General features: G+C 41.3%; 1 protein-coding gene across 12 annotated transcripts in view; it reads right to left on the reverse strand.

The window, feature by feature from the left end:
* camta1a (calmodulin binding transcription activator 1a) overlaps nt 1–16,727 on the reverse strand; it is a 740,802-nt gene that overhangs the window by 54,641 nt on the left and 669,434 nt on the right. For 10 of the 12 annotated variants that reach the window (XM_061984658.1, XM_061984687.1, XM_061984664.1 and 7 more), the window contains 2 exons: nt 8,579–8,705; nt 8,244–8,378 (listed from right to left, as the gene is read on the reverse strand). In XM_061984658.1, coding sequence (XP_061840642.1) covers nt 8,244–8,378; nt 8,579–8,705 — 262 coding nt within the window. Of the gene's footprint in view, nt 1–8,243; nt 8,379–8,578; nt 8,706–9,403; nt 9,465–16,727 lie in introns of those variants that run through there. The other 2 variants (XM_061984683.1, XM_061984685.1) reach the window with 2 other exon arrangements.

Genomic DNA, 16,727 nt, shown 5'->3' on the forward strand with positions numbered 1-16,727 from the left:
AACTGGTGCAGACTGCCCTATTAAGTGAGGTTTCCGTGTGTAGTCCATGGCTTTCACCATGGAGACACTCATTTACTGCACATTCACGTTATCATGCTCCTACCTGTGGTATTTTGCTATCTATGTTTGAAACATGCAGCACAGATGTACCACTTTTTATGGACATTTTAGAGTCCGTCCTGCAGTGCATCTACAATGGTACCCACTTTTTTAGCCCACTGAAGGTGCGCTCTTTGTAGATGCTGATAGTAAATGGAAGCATGCCCTGGAATGTTCCAGACGCAAGTGCATATTCCAATGCATTTTTTTCATATGGAAGATGTGTTATGTAATATATCTTTTATATTAAAAAAGAAGAATGTCAATAAAAAAATGTCAGCAGACCACAAACAGCATCAATATAATTTGTTTTAAACAGCCTCTTAAGTCGTCCAGCAGCTATTAAATGAGAAAACAAAATTGCTGAAAAGACAATATGTCTGATATTTAAATTTTTGACAGTCCATATAGGACGGAGCTGCAGCACGATCGCCTCCTTACTCACAGCTATTTTTGCACAATTGCCAGTTTGCCCATCCTTTCTATAGTTACTAAATTTAGATGCAAAACAGCGGCTCAGAACAATTTCAATCTTGATAAGTCGCACTGCGTGTGTTAAATAATTATATTTGTATTTTCTCTTCCCAGTATTGTAGGCGTTCTGATGATCAGCATATACTCTGCATATTCATGAAGACAGACACACTAAATGGATTGATCTCCTTATTTTCCTCAGTTAAGAAACACAATCCTCTACGCACAAGTTTAGTAGATCAGCTTTGCGTGCAGTATCAAGTCTGCATGTGTTTTAATAAATGCAAACCTTTAATAGATCAGGCCCTACGTCTACATTTTGAAATATATACCGACATAAATGCTTAGGTAAACACAGATATCAGCATGTCCATGAAATATATTCCAGTCCAGCTCTAAGGGCCTGATTTACAAAATATTTGCATGTACCGGTAGTAAAACATGTGCAAACTTGATAACACATGCACAGTTGATCTACTAAACGTGTGCAAAGTGGAGTGTTATAGTTATGGTGTTTTTTTCGAACATGCATACAATTACAATGTGATTCATCACGGTTAACATTTTTCATTGCAGCATGATCGAAAAGGAGTAGGAAGAAACAGAGCTTACGAAATCCTGCCCATTTTCATTTCATATCAATTGTCTCTTATGTGAGCAGAACAAGGCGTGCAAACCATTTTGAATCGCTGTCCTTATTGATATGCAAAATATATGCTGATCATCAAAACACCTACTTGGAGGAGAATATGCAATTATATTATAGATATCCCAACTCTATGTTCCTCGTTGATGTGACAAAAGAGGAAATAATCAAAATTGTAAAAAAATCAAAATCCAAGAGTTCAACTAATTGACACGGAATTGATATGAAAGCAATAAAAAAGGTTCTTAAAGAAATTTCAGAGCCTTTAACGTATATTAGCAATCTGTCACTTCAAACTGTAAAATTCCCAAACAAAATGAAAATAGCAAAAGTTAAAGTAAAGTAAAAGTACCAATGATTGTCACACACACTAGGTGTGGTGAAATGTGTCCTCTGCATTTGACAATAAAGGAATTGATTGATTGATTGATTGACCCATCCCCTTTGATCACCCCCTGGAAGGTGAGGGGAGCAGTGGGCAGCAGCATTGCCGCACCCGGGAATCATTTTTGGTGATTTAACCCCCAATTCCAACCCTTGATGCTGAGTGCCAAGCAGGTAGGTAATGGGTCCCATTTTTATAGTCTTTGGTATGACTCGGCCGGGGTTTGAACTCACAACCTACCGATCTCAGAGCAGACACTCTAACCACTAGGCCACTGAGTAGTACAAATTTATAAAACTGGAAACAAACACCAATTCACAAACTATAGACCTGTTTCTTACTGCAACAGCTTTCCAAAATCATTGAAAAATTATTCAACAACAGATTGGACAGATTCATAAACAGAAGTGGAACACTCATATGGAACCAATACGAATACAGAGCTAACGTATCAACATCGATGCCATTAATCAAAATAACAGAGAAAAGCAACAGTAGTGTTTATGCATCCAACAAAAGCATTTGAGACAATTGCAATTAATTGTAATATCTTAATTACAAAATTAGAACAATATGGCATCAGAGGCCTGGTCTTAAACTGGATAAGAAGCAACTTAACCATCAGGAAGCAATACATGAAGCTAGGTGAAAATACATCAACAGATCTAGAGATATCTTGTGGCGTACACCAGGGATCAATACTGGGACCAAAATTGTTCAATCTTTGTATAAACGACATTTGTAAAGTTACAAAGGACTAAAAGTTAGTATTATTTGCAGACGACACACCTGCTTTTTGTTCAGGAGAGAATCCACAGAAGCTAATACAAATAATAACAGAATAAATGAATAAATTAAAGATATGGTATGAGAAAAACAGACTATCCTTAAACCTTATTAAAACTAAAATAATGCTATTCAGTAACAGTAGAAGAGATAGTCAAACACAAATACAAATAGACGGAGTAGATATTGAAAGAGTAAAATAAATATAATTTTGGGGTGTAATAATAGATGATCAAATGCACTGGAAATGTCATACATGGCCTCTCGCCCATGAGCGCATCTGCAGCGCACACAAAAAAATAGTGGATTTCATTATGGATGCCGTGGACTGCTTCTAAAATGCTCATAACAAGTGGTACAAGTCTGCTGCTTGTTTGAAAACAATATGCCACAGGTAAGAGCATGATAAAAGGATAACATGGATGTGCAGTAAATGAGCGTCTCCCTGGTGAAAGCTGAGTAATAAACGCAAAAGGCACTAGTTATGAATAGCATGTGCAATGTTAGTAGATTGCACGCAACACGCCCACTAATAGCACACACAATTTTATAGATTATACATGCTGTTTGTAATGTGGTATTTGGATTTTAGTAAAAGTAAAAAGTTAGTGTTTTATATTTCCAGCAACATTGATGGGAGACTGAGGACAGAGCTTCAGGCCAACCTGCTATCATCCTAATCCATGTTTTGTTATTCTGTCACGATGGACTGTACAAATTGCTACGTGGACATTTTACAGTAAATGCCAAATAGTCACTGATTTTGTTTCAACACCTGCTTAAAAAGTGAAAAAAAAAGCAACAATGAAAGATGAAGAGGTTTTTTTAGTACATTATCAAAGGGCTGTTAAAACGCTTGCAGATTACCTTCACAAAGAACCCATTAAACAAGCACAAGAAAACTGCACATACTGTCCATTAAAACAGTTGGAAGTGCTGTCCCTTACAGCGATTGAGAACATAGCACATAGAGGACATGAAGAATATGAAAAGTCCAATAGCGAAGGACACTTTAGGTAAATTCTTGTTGTATACTATATCCATAGATATCATAAGTAACCTAGACCGGAACTAGGACATGACGCGACAGCAAGATTTTCGTCCGCCATTATACCCAGACTTCGCTTACGAACGCACAGCAAACACATCAGATTTGTTTTGAAAGTGAATCCAAAAGAAATATGCCAAGGCAGTGTGCTCATGCCACCTGGAAAAACAATCAGATTAAGGGCAACGGACTGACCTTCCATGAGTGAGTTTAAAGGGGAACATTATCACCAGACCTATGTAAGCGTCAATATATACCTTGATGTTGCAGAAAGAAGACCATATATTTTTTTAACCGATTTCCGAACTCTAAATGTGTGAATTTTGGCGAATTAAACGCCTTTCTAATATTCGCTCTCGGAGCGATGACGTCACAACGTGGCGTCACATCGGGAAGCAATCCGCCATTTTCTCAAACACCGAGTCAAATCAGCTCTGTTATTTTCCGTTTTTTCGACAGTTTTCCGTACCTTGGAGACATCATGCCTCGTCGGTGTGTTGTCGGAGGGTGTAACCACACGAACAGGGACGGATTGAAGTTGCACCAGTGGCCCAAAGATGCGAAAGTGGCAAGAAATTGGACGTTTGTTCCGCACACTTTACCGACGAAAGCTATGCTACGACAGAGATGACAAGAATGTGTGGATATCCTGCGACACTCAAAGCAGATGCATTTCCAACGATAAAGTCAAAGAAATCTGCCGCCAGACCCCCATTGAATCTGCCGGAGTGTGTAAGCAATTCAGGGACAAAGGACCTCGGTAGCACGGCAAGCAATGGCGGAAATTTGTTCCCGCAGACGAGCGAGCTAAACCCCCTATCGACCCTAGCTTCCCTGGCCTGCTGACATCAACTCCAAAACTGGAGAGATGAGCTTTCAGGAAAACAGCGCGGATGAGGGTATGTCTACAGAATATATTAATTGATGAAAATTGGGCTTTCTGCACTCTCAAAGTGCATGTTGTTGCCAAATGTATTTCATATGCTGTAAACCTAGTTCATAGTTGTTAGTTTCCTTTAATGCCAAACAAACACATACCAATCGTTGGTTAGAAGGCGATCGCCAAATTCGTCCTCGCTTTCTCCCGTGTCGCTGGCTGTCGTGTCGTTTTCGTCGGTTTCACTTGCATACGGTTCAAACCGATATGGCTCAGTAGCTTCAGTTTCTTCTTCAATTTCGTTTTCGCTACCTGCCTCCACGCTACAACCATCCGTTTCAATACATTCGTAATCTGTTGAATCGCTTAAGCCGCTGAAATCCGAGTCTGAATCCGAGCTAATGTCGCTATAGCTTGCTGTTCTTTCCGCCATGTTTGTTTGTGTTGGCTTCACTATGTGACGTCACAGGAACATGGACGGGTGTTTATAACGATGGTTAAAATCAGGCACTTTGAAGCTTTTTTTAGGGATATTGCGTGATGGGTAAAATTTTGAAAAAAACTTCGAAAAATATAATAAGCCACTAGGAACTGGTTTTTAATGGTTTTAACAATTCTGAAATTGTGATAATGTTCCCCTTTAAGAGATTTTAAAAGGTTGAAATTAATAACGTTGGGTTAATTTATTACATGGCTGTTAATTTCCTATACAATGTATCAGGGCTGAAATCCAGACTTTAACAACATGTATTTAAAAAACAATAACCTACATAGATCAATGATCAGTAAATGAATGTGGTAAAATGACATTTTATGAAACATTTTAACTATTGACTAATTCATTATGTAAAATGTATGTACTGTAGAATTTTAGGTAGGGTTAATTAGTCTGTTATTGCAGTTTGTAGTATAATAATTATCTGACTCCTATTTACTTTTCTTATTTACTTTTCTTTCCAAATATTTCTCTGCAGTGCATGCAAAACCTTGGTCACCCACAATTCAGAGATGTCACTGCTCCTGTACAATTCATACAGGTACTTACAGATGCAATGCAATGCATTTTTCTTCCACTAACTACTTTTTTCATTTGCGTAATACATGTTTCTACTCTTGTCAACATTTGCAGGTGATAGACAGATTGTTTGATGTGCTTAATGTCAGGAATATAATTGGCAAGGGCTCCAAATCACCTTTTGGGCCAAACAGCACAGCACATTTCACTTTCCTGGAGTGTGCCTGTACCTCCCTGAAGAACTCTGGATGGACTGTTTATCTAAAATACACGACGGTATGGTTTGATAATATTTCTTTGGTTAGCAATTAGAATATATCATTATCTGTTAAAAATTATTCTTGTAATGGATTTATATGCACTGTTTTGTAATAAGCACACCACATATTTTAAAATGTGAGGAAAATGTTGTTAGGTAAAAAATGATGATGAATAAGCATACAACTTGTTTCATGTACAGTATTTGTTCCAAACCTACTTCTCTTTTAGGGTTCTTTGTTTGTATTGAGTCCCTGAAACGTTTTGTGCCAGTCCTTCTCCAAGGACAGTCCTCTTGACATACAAGATGTCACAAGATCACCTGGAATTTGTTTTTAATTCAGTACACAGGCAGGTATGTACACAATGAAACTATAATGTTCTTTGTAAATATTAGTAATTGTTTTCATAAAGATGATTGTTTGTATTTTACCAATAAGCCTTGCAAGATGAGGGGTGCTAGTGCATAATCTTATTTTTGTATTGTTTCCGTTTTTAAACAGGAGACTGGAACAACAATCACAACACAGCAATTGGAGTCAATATACGCCAAGCTGGCTGCACACCGTGGCATTGAACCAGGAAAGACTGCAAGTGCCACAGCACAGGACAACACTGACATCATTCCTGTAGCGGAGGACTCTGAGGACAGCATTCCGTATGGCTTTTAGGTGGTGCCAAGTGTTCTTGCCGAGCATGACTTTGCCAACTGGACACCAGCTCAGAACTTTCCCTTACTGGACCACAGTGTCACATACTGTACATAAGTGGCTCGGTGAAAAGAAACAATATCAATAGGCTAATGTGTGATACATTTAGTTTTAGTTTTAGAAGCTCTACCTACTGACGACACAATCATATCACTTATTGCACACTAAAAAATGCTTGGTTATTTTGATAACCCAATTTATGAGTTGTGAGTGTTGGGTTACCGTACATTTTGGAGTTATTTTTATGAAGAGCAATCTATTTTTTGGGTTATAAGGGTATTGTTTGTATTCTGGGTTTTCAAAACTCTGAACCATTTTTGGGTTGTTTTTCAATGAGTAATGCATTTTTGGGTAAAAGGCTTTCTTTATTAAAAAGGTACTTTTTTCTTGAAGGGAATTTTATTAGGGATTAATCTCATTAACATTATTTACAATCACACATCTTATGTACATGAAAATATTTGAGCATGCTGGATAGATCTACTATGACCATCCATACACGGCAGAGATATCCCATTTAAAACGTTTGTACGCACGTACAACACTTAAAACATTCAGCATATCAGTATGTGGAATTCAAATATGTATTGGATTAAGCAAAGAAGTCAAACAATGTACTGATATGATCCACTTTAAGAATCTGTTCAAGTTACAAGTGTTTGTAAAGTACAATGAAGAATAATTACGAAAAACGTCATGAATCTCTTGAAAATAAGGTATTATTCATCTCACTAAGTGAATCATAACTGACTTATCTATTTATGAAGCAAACTATTGTATTAAGAATAAATTGATGTAAATTGTGTACAAATTAACAACATGTAGTGAAAATATGTGTTAGTAACTGCTATGAAGTGAAAAAGGCTAAGAATAAATAAGCTTTGCTTCTTCCTACTCTCTTTTGGACATGTAAAGAAATACAAACTAAAAACTGTGATGTATCATATTGAAACTGTATATATGTTCGAAATAAACTTCAACTTCAACCATCAACATCCCAATTGCTTACTTTGTTAAAATACTTTTACTTCTAACATTTAAGTACATGTTATATCAAGACTTTTACTTTAAGTAATTTTCTAAAAAGTGTGTAACAATGCATTTACTAAGGTTTTAGTTTAACCAATTGAACATCCGACTCGATGCTTAAAATGAACTCTAGATTAAATGTTTTGTGTTGCTGTGATAGTTTTTTAATTAAAGCATCAAATCCGATGGTTAATTATATCATTCACCAAATTTTATTTGACAAAAAGTGGCGCACCCGCATTTTGAAATACCTTTTTAGTGTAATACGTTATTAAAAAATGTGTTCAATAATTTTATAAAAAATGTGACAGATTATTGAAAGCATACATACAAAATGAGGTGAACATGTATTTTACATTTAGACTTAGACACACTTTATTGATCCACAAGGGAAATTGTTCCACACAGTAGCTCAGTTACAAAGGATGGAAAGTGTTGTAAGGATAATGCAGGTATGAAGTAGAATAAAAATGTACCGTAGTAGCAATATAAAAAATAACATATGTAATATTTACATATTATATATACAATATATAATATATACTGATATATTATATTATATTATATTTTGTAATATTATATATTATATTAAATATTATATTAATACATTTTGTGAGGTGACTAACTTCTACCAAAGTAATTTACTGGTCAGAACGTGTACTTTTACTGAAGTATTGCTTTCAAATACTATATAAAAGACTGTAAATATGTGAGCCGCGAATGTATTCTGAAGACAAGCAAGAGCATATGTGTAATTCATGATGATGCAGCAGAATGTAATCACAAATTACCGTTTTAATTTACTATTTAGACAATTTGACGATAAAATGATTAAAAAGGTAATAAGATCATGTAAGGTAGTATGTAAAAAAGTGAGTTAGATAAAGGTCAAGTTAGAGGATGTAATAAGACCTACCATCCAAAGAGAGCCAGTCATGCTGAGAAGAGGGCAGGGAGGGAAGAGCACGAGCCTTGTACTCAAAAACCACAGAGTTGGAGATGATCTGATTACTGACAGCCACCTGTAGCGCCACCAGACCTGTGTCATGAGCTGGGGAGAGAACACACACAGAAAGTCAGAATATACAACTTATGGTGTGATGCAAGTTCAAATGTGTAGAACAATATGTGCAATTCAGTTCATAACTAACATCAAGACCGGTTAACTGCCATTTATTTTGTAAACTAACATCAAGACCGGTTAACTGCCATTTATTTTGTAAAGTAATACAATTGCTATTTCAATCTTGCCTGGGCAGTAGCAGCGCAGCACTCCTGGCTGGATGAGAGAGGCAGGGACTGAAATCTGGTCAAACAAACAGCTGTAGTTTGAAGCTGCCTCATGCCAGGGACCAGTGATTAACACTTTAACACCACCCTGAAAAACAAACATCACAATTGTTTGCACATAGGTCTATCTACATAATACAATGAGATAACAATGCTGCATTAAACACTTTGCAAATATGATTTGTTTTGAATTATTCTAATTAATTCAACACTTATAGTTTATTTTTGTGGTTATAGTTTGTACTGTAAGTGTATTATGCGGCATTACTATTTTATTATGTGGCCAAATACGTCAGACAAATATAAAAAAAAGAGTCAGTATCAAGTTACAGTTTGACATCCTGCAAACTATTAGTCAAAATAATACACATTACAGTCTTATTGTATTCTGCCATCCAGCGTCCATAGTAGGATGCTACAACCGGAGATAAATGGGGAGCAGGATTATTTTCTTGTTCTTTACTGCCATCTTGTGGACAGCTATCATACTGTGACTAACCATTTCCACAACAATTTCTGACATACTGGGACACGCATACAATGTCTTTTCTGAGCTGCAATTATGGGGGAAGTATTGTAAAAAAAAATATGATGCACATGCAGCAATTCCATAAGCATTGTCATGGCCCTCCGTGACAGTTTTTGGACTTGTGTTATTTTTCCTGTGCATGGTGTTATTTAGGCTCCAGCACCCTCCGCGACCCCGAAAGGGACAAGCGGTAGAAAATGGATGAATGGATGGTGTTATTTATGTTCCAGCACCCTTCTTTTCTTGTTTCTACTTACTGTCATTTCCTGTCACTGCATCTGCTGCCTCCCTTACCTGTCTTTGATTGGTATTCAGGACACACCTGTGCCTGATTGCTAATCAGGCTGCTTTATATGTCTAAAGGACAGGGGTGAGTCATTCTGTAACGCAATGACTGAGTTGCTTGCAGCGTCACCACAAGATGCAGATATGATAGACGGAATGCTAGTGATGGGTTGATGAAGCCTCATGAAGCGTTTCGACACATTGCAAAACTGTATTGATACTGTGTCGATACCGTGTCACTAAATACTGACATCTGCTGGACATTAAAAATCCCTACAGGCAACCTATGGACCGACTCAACTGACACTGATTTTATGACCTAGTACAGTGGTTCTCAAATGGGGGTACGCGTACCCCTGGGGGTATTTGAAGGTATGCCAGGGGTACGTGAGATTTTTAAAAAATATTCTAAAAATAGCAACAATTCAAAAATCCTTTATAAATATATTTATTGAATAATACTTCAACAAAATATGAATGTAAGTTCATAAACTCCGTGAAACACAAGCTCAGGGTTGTCACTAAAATGTCTGTCAAAAAGAACTGTGAAAAGAAATGCAACAATGTTCAGTGTTGACAGCTAGATTTTTTGTGGACATGTTCCATAAATATTGATGTTAAAGATTTTTTTTTTGTGTGAAGAAATGTTTAGAATTAAGTTCATGAATCCAGATGGAGCTCTAGTCTAGTACAATCCCCAAAGAGGGCACTTTAAGTTGATTATTACTTCTAGGTGTAGAAATCTTTATTTATAATTGAATCCCTTATTTATTTTTCAACAAGTTTTTAGCTATTTTTATATCTTTTTTTCCAAATAGTTCAAGAAAGACCACTACAAATGAGCAATATTTTGCACTGTTATACAATTTAATAAATCAGAAACTGATGACATAGTGCTGTATTTTACTTCATCTTTTTTTTTTCAACCAAAAATGCTTTGCTCTGATTAGGGGGTACTTGAATTTTAAAAAAATTCACAGGGGGTGCATTGCTGAAAAAAGGTTGAGAACCATTGACCTAGTATATACAATAATATAAAGCAAGTCATTGTATTTCATTTAGGATTATTTCATAACTTCATTTAAATAAAAATATATTTTTTGTCTTTTTTAGATACAGTCAATAAATAATGTGAACATGTATCATAACATGGAAATCTAAGAGAACGTGTTGTGAATGAGGATGCTTGTGGACCTGGAAATTATTATTCTTATTTTTTTACACATTTTTATAAAAAATAAAAAATAAAAGTTTTTCCAACGTATTCAATTTTAGACGCTTTCTCTTCTTAGTTATTATTTCTCGGCTGTAGAAAAGACCCGCTCACAGGGCACAGAGGAGGCGTCAGTGCGACACAGTTCGCGTATCGGTCACGTGACCAAAACAGCTCATGATCGGTCACGTGACTTTCTAAAAGCGATACGCGCACCGACACAGGGTTTCGCTCTATGAGCTCGACGCATGCGCCGATGCATCGGTGTTGCCGGACCCATCACTACGGAATGCAGTTAAAAGTATATTTATTGAATGCAAATGAAAACTAGTGTAGCTAAAGAGTGCACAGAAAGGTCTACACCTGATGTGGTAGCAAAAATATGATCTACACCAAGGGTCCCCATACTTTTTGACTCAGGGGGCCGCATTGGGTTAAAACAATTTGGCCGGGGGCCAGGCTATGTGTGTGTATAAATATATATATATATACATATATATATATATATATATATATATATACTCCTCTCTGAGCTGCCACCTTACCGTGGTAGAGGAGTTTGCGTGTCCCAATGATCCTAGGAGCTATGTTGTCCGGGGGTTTCTATGCCCCCTGGTAGGGTCTCCCAAGGCAAACTGGTCCTAGGTGAGGGATCAGACAAAGAGCAGCTCGAAGACCTCGATGAAGAACACAAACCAAGGACCCAGATTTCCCTCGCCCGGACGCGGGTCACCGGGGCCCCCCTCTGGAGCCAGGCCCGGAGGTGGGGCACGATGGCGAGCGCCTGGTGGCCGGGCCTGTCCCCATGGGGCCCGGCCGGGCACAGCCCGAAGAGGCAACGTGGGTCCCCCCTCCAATGGGCTCACCACCCATAGCAGGGGCCATAGAGGTCGGGTGCAGTGTGAGCTGGGCGGCAGCCGAGGGCAGGGCACTTGGCGGTCCGACCCTCGGCTACATAAGCTGGCTCTTGGGACGTGGAACGTCACTTCGCTGGGGGGGAAGGAGCCTGAGCTAGTGCGTGAGGTGGAGAAGTTCCGGCTAGATATAGTCGGACTCACTTCGGCGCACAGCAAGGGCTCTGGAACCACTTCTCTTGAGAGGGGCTGGACTCTCTTCCACTCTGGCGTTGCCGGCAGTGAGAGGCAACGGGCTGGGGTGGCAATTCTTGTTGCCCCTCGGCTCAAAGCCTGCACGTTGGAGTTCAACCCGGTGGACGAGAGGGTAGCTTCCCTCCGCCTTCGGGTGGGGGGACGGGTCCTGACTGTTGTTTGCGTTTACGCGCCAAACGGCAGCTCAGAGTACCCACCCTTTTTGGATTCACTCGAGGGAGTACTGGAGAGTGCTCCCCCGGGTGATTCCCTCGTTCTACTGGGGGACTTCAACGCTCATGTTGGCAGTGACAGTGAAACCTGGAGAGGTGTGATTGGGAAGAATGGCCGCCCGGATCTGAACCCGAGTGGTGTTCTGTTATTGGACTTTTGTGCTCGTCACAGATTGTCGATAACAAACACCATGTTCAAACATAAGGGTGTCCATATGTGCACTTGGCACCAGGACACCCTAGGCCGCAGTTCCATGATCGACTTTGTAGTTGTGTCATCGGATTTGCGGCCTCATGTTTTGGACACTCGGGTGAAGAGAGGGGCGGAGCTTTCTACCGATCACCACCTGGTGGTGAGTTGGCTGCGATGGTGGGGGAGGATGCCGGACTGACCTGGCAGGCCCAAACGCATTGTGAGGGTTTGCTGGGAACGCCTGGCAGAGTCTCCTGTCAGAGAGAGTTTCAATTCCCACCTCCGGAAGAACTTTGAACATGTCATGAGGGAGGTGCTGGACATTGAGTCCGAGTGGACAATGTTCCGTACCTCTATTGTCGAGGCGGCTGATTGGAGCTGTGGCCGCAAGGTAGTTGGTGCCTGTCGTGGCGGTAATCCTAGAACCCGTTGGTGGACGCCGGCGGTGAGGGATGCCGTCAGGCTGAAGAAGGAGTCCTATCGGGTTCTTTTGGCTCATGGGACTCTTGAGGCAGCAGACAGGTACCGACAGGCCAAGCGGTGTGCGGCTTCAGCGGTCGCGGAGGCAAAAACTCGGACATGGGAGGAGTTCGGGGAGGCCATGGAAAAAGACTTCCGGACGGCTTCGAAGCAATTCTGGACCACCATCCGCCGCCTCAGGAAGGGGAGCAGTGCAGTGTCAACACCGTGTATGGTGGGGATGGTGCTCTGCTGACCTCGACTGCGGATGTTGTGGATCGGTGGAGGGAATACTTCGAAGACCTCCTCAATCCTACCAGCACGTCTTCCTATGAGGAAGCAGGGCCTGGGGAATCTGTGATGGGCTCTCCTATTTCTGGGGCTGAGGTTGCCGAGGTAGTTAAAAAGCTCCTCGGTGGCTAGGCCCCGGGGGTGGATGAGAGCCGCCCGGAGTTCCTTAAGGCTCTGGATGTTGTGGGGCTGTCTTGGTTGACAAGACTCTGCAACATCGCGTGGACATCGGGGCCGGTACCTCTGGATTGGCAGACAGGGGTGGTGGTTCCTCTCTTTAAGAAGAGGAACCGGAGGGTGTGTTCCAACTATCGTGGGATCACACTCCTCAGCCTTCCCGGTAAGTTCTATTGAGGTGTACTGGAGAGGAGGCTACGCCGGATAGTCAAACCTTGGATTCAGGAGGAACAGTGTGGTTTTCGTCTTGGTCGTGGAACTGTGGACCAGCTCTATACTCTCGGCAGGGTCCTTGAGGGTGCATGGGAGTTTGCCCAACCAGTCTACATGTGCTTTGTGGACTTGGAGAAGGCATTCGACCGTGTACCCCGGGAAGTCCTGTGGGGAGTGCTCAGAGAGTATGGGGTAACGGACTGTCTTATTGTGGCAGTTCGTTCCCTGTATAATCAGTGTCAGAGTTTGGTCCGCATTGCCGGCAGTAAGTCGGACACGTTTCCAGTGAAGGTTGGACTCCGCCAAGGCTGCCCTTTGTCACCGATTCTGTTCATAACCTTTAAGGACAGAATTTCTAGGCGCAGTCAGGGCGTTGAGGGGATCTGGTTTGGTGGCTGCAGGATTAGGTCACTGCTATTTGCAGATGATGTGGTCCTGATGGCTTCCTCCGGCCAAGATCTTCAGCTCTCACTGGATCGGTTCGCAGCCGAGTGTGAAGCGACTGGGATGGGAATCAGCACCTCCAAGTCCGAGTCCATGGTTCTCTCCTGGAAAAGGGTGGAGTGCCATCTCCGGGTTGGGGAGGAGATCTTGTCCCAAGTGGAGGAGTTCAAGTACCTCGAGTGGGGGAAGAGTGGATCGTGAGATCGACAGGCGGATCGGTGCGGCGTCTTCAGTAATGCGGACGCTGTATCGATCCGTTGTGGTGAAGAAGGAGCTGAGCCGGAAGGCAAAGCTCTCGATTTACCGGTCGATCTACGTTCCCATCCTCACCTATGGTCATGACCTTTGGGTCATGACCGAAAGGACAAGATCACGGGTACAAGCGGCCGAAATGAGTTTCCTCCGCTGAGTGGCGGGGCTCTCCCTTAGAGATAGGGTGAGAAGCTCTGTCATTCGGGGGGAGCTCAAAGTAAAGCCGCTGCTCCTCCACATCGAGAGGAGCCAGATGAGGTGGTTCGGGCATCTGGTCAGGATGCCACCCGACGTATACATATATACATATATATACATATATATATATGTATATATATATATATATATATATATATATTTATATATATATACTGTACGTATACATATGTATACATATATGTATGTGTGGGAAAAAAAATCACAAGACTATTTCATCTCTACAGGCCTGTTTCATGAGGGGGGGTACCCTCAATCATCAGGAGATTTTAATGGGAGCATTCGCATACCATGGTTTATATAGGGCACAGAGTGGGTGGGTACAGGCTGGCTTAGGGGCATGGTGATTGGCTCATGTGTTACCTAGGAGGTGTTTCCGTCTATGGCGGCATGCTGTGACAATTTCGCTGCGCTTGTTGAGGGATGACAGGTCTGGACGGTAAATAATAAACAGTTTCTCTTTCAAGCATAGGTTGCATCTTTTATTACCACTATTGTAAGGTGTGCTGGATGCAAGAATTTGCCATGTTATTGAATATTCAACATTATTGTCTTTGAGGTCCCAAATGTGTTTGCTGAGTTCTGTGGTATTTCGCAGGTTTTTGTTCCTGAAAGAAGCCTTGTGATTGTTCCATCTGGTTTTGAATTCTCCCTCGGTTAATCCTACATATGTGTCGGATGTGTTAATGTCCTTGCGTATTACCTTAGATTGGTAGACAACTGATGTTTGTAAGCACCCCCCGTTGAGAGGGCAATCAGGTTTCTTTCGACAGTTACATCCTTTGTTGGTTTTGGAGTCGCTCTGTCTCGGGGACGACGGCTCATTTGCAATTGTTTTGTTGTGGTTTGAGATGATTTGTCGTATATTGTTCATGCAGCTGTAGCTCAATTTAATGTTGTTCTTGTTGAATACTTTTCTTAGGGTGCTGTCTTTGGGAAAGTGTTTGTCAATCAGATTGAGGAATTTGTGTCCAATGTTAGTTGAGACGTTTTTGCTGTATGGGGGGTTGTACCAGATGATGTCGTTTCGTTTTCTGTTCTTTTTTGGCTGGTTTCCTGGCGTGGGTTCATAGGTGAGGGTGAAATTGTATCCGCTTTCATCAAGGGCTTTTTGGTACGGGGGGGTTGCTTGGTCAAATTCAGCTTTGCTAGATGACAGCATCGATAGCCTTTTATTGATTCCGGTGGGTATTCTTTTCGTGGTGGTGGGTGGGTGGTTGCTGTCATGGTGCACGTATTGGAGTGTTGTGTTGGGTTTCGTGAATGGTTGGTAGCTGTTATTTCTCAGGTTGAAAGTGACGTCAAGGAAGTTGACGGTTTGCTTGTTGGCTTCAATCGTGATCCGTAGGCCGTTCTCTTTGAAAATTTGGCATATGCGCTTCTTGGTATTCTCGCTGCTCCTTGGCGAGGCGCGACACACTGCCAGTCCGTCATCACGGTAAATATCAAGGTTCAGAGAACGGCCTACGGATCACGATTGAAGCCAACAAGCAAACCGTCAACTTCCTTGACGTCACTTTCAACCTGAGAAATAACAGCTACCAACCATTCACGAAACCCAACACAACACTCCAATACGTGCACCATGACAGCAACCACCCACCTACCACCACGAAAAGAATACCTACCGGAATCAATAAAAGGCTATCGATGCTGTCATCTAGCAAAGCTGAATTTGACCAAGCAACCCCCCCGTACCAAAAAGCCCTTGATGAAAGCGGATACAATTTCACCCTCACCTATGAACCCACGCCAGGAAACCAGCCAAAAAAGAACAGAAAACGAAACGACATCATCTGGTACAACCCCCCATACAGCAAAAACGTCTCAACTAACATTGGACACAAATTCCTCAATCTGATTGACAAACACTTTCCCAAAGACAGCACCCTAAGAAAAGTATTCAACAAGAACAACATTAAATTGAGCTACAGCTGCATGAACAATATACGACAAATCATCTCAAACCACAACAAAACAATTGCAAATGAGCCGTCGGCCCCCAGACAGAGCGACTCCAAAACCAACAAAGGATGTAACTGTCGAAAGAAACCTGATTGCCCTCTCAACGGGGGGTGCTTACAAACATCAGTTGTCTACCAATCTAAGGTAATACGCAAGGACATTAACACATCCGACACATATGTAGGATTAACCGAGGGAGAATTCAAAACCAGATGGAACAATCACAAGGCTTCTTTCAGGAACAAAAACCTGCGAAATACCACAGAACTCAGCAAACACATTTGGGACCTCAAAGACAATAATGTTGAATATTCAATAACATGGCAAATTCTTGCATCCAGCACACCTTACAATAGTGGTAATAAAAGATGCAACCTATGCTTGAAAGAGAAACTGTTTATTATTTACCGTCCAGACCTGTCATCCCTCAACAAGCGCAGCGAAATTGTCACATGACGGAAACACCTCCTAGGTAACACATGAGCCAATCACCACGCCCCTAAGCCAGCCTGTACCCACCCACTCTGTGCCCTATATAAACCATGGTATGCG

Source organism: Nerophis lumbriciformis, linkage group LG01 (assembly GCF_033978685.3).
Source record: "Nerophis lumbriciformis linkage group LG01, RoL_Nlum_v2.1, whole genome shotgun sequence".
Lineage (NCBI taxonomy): Eukaryota > Metazoa > Chordata > Actinopteri > Syngnathiformes > Syngnathidae > Nerophis > Nerophis lumbriciformis.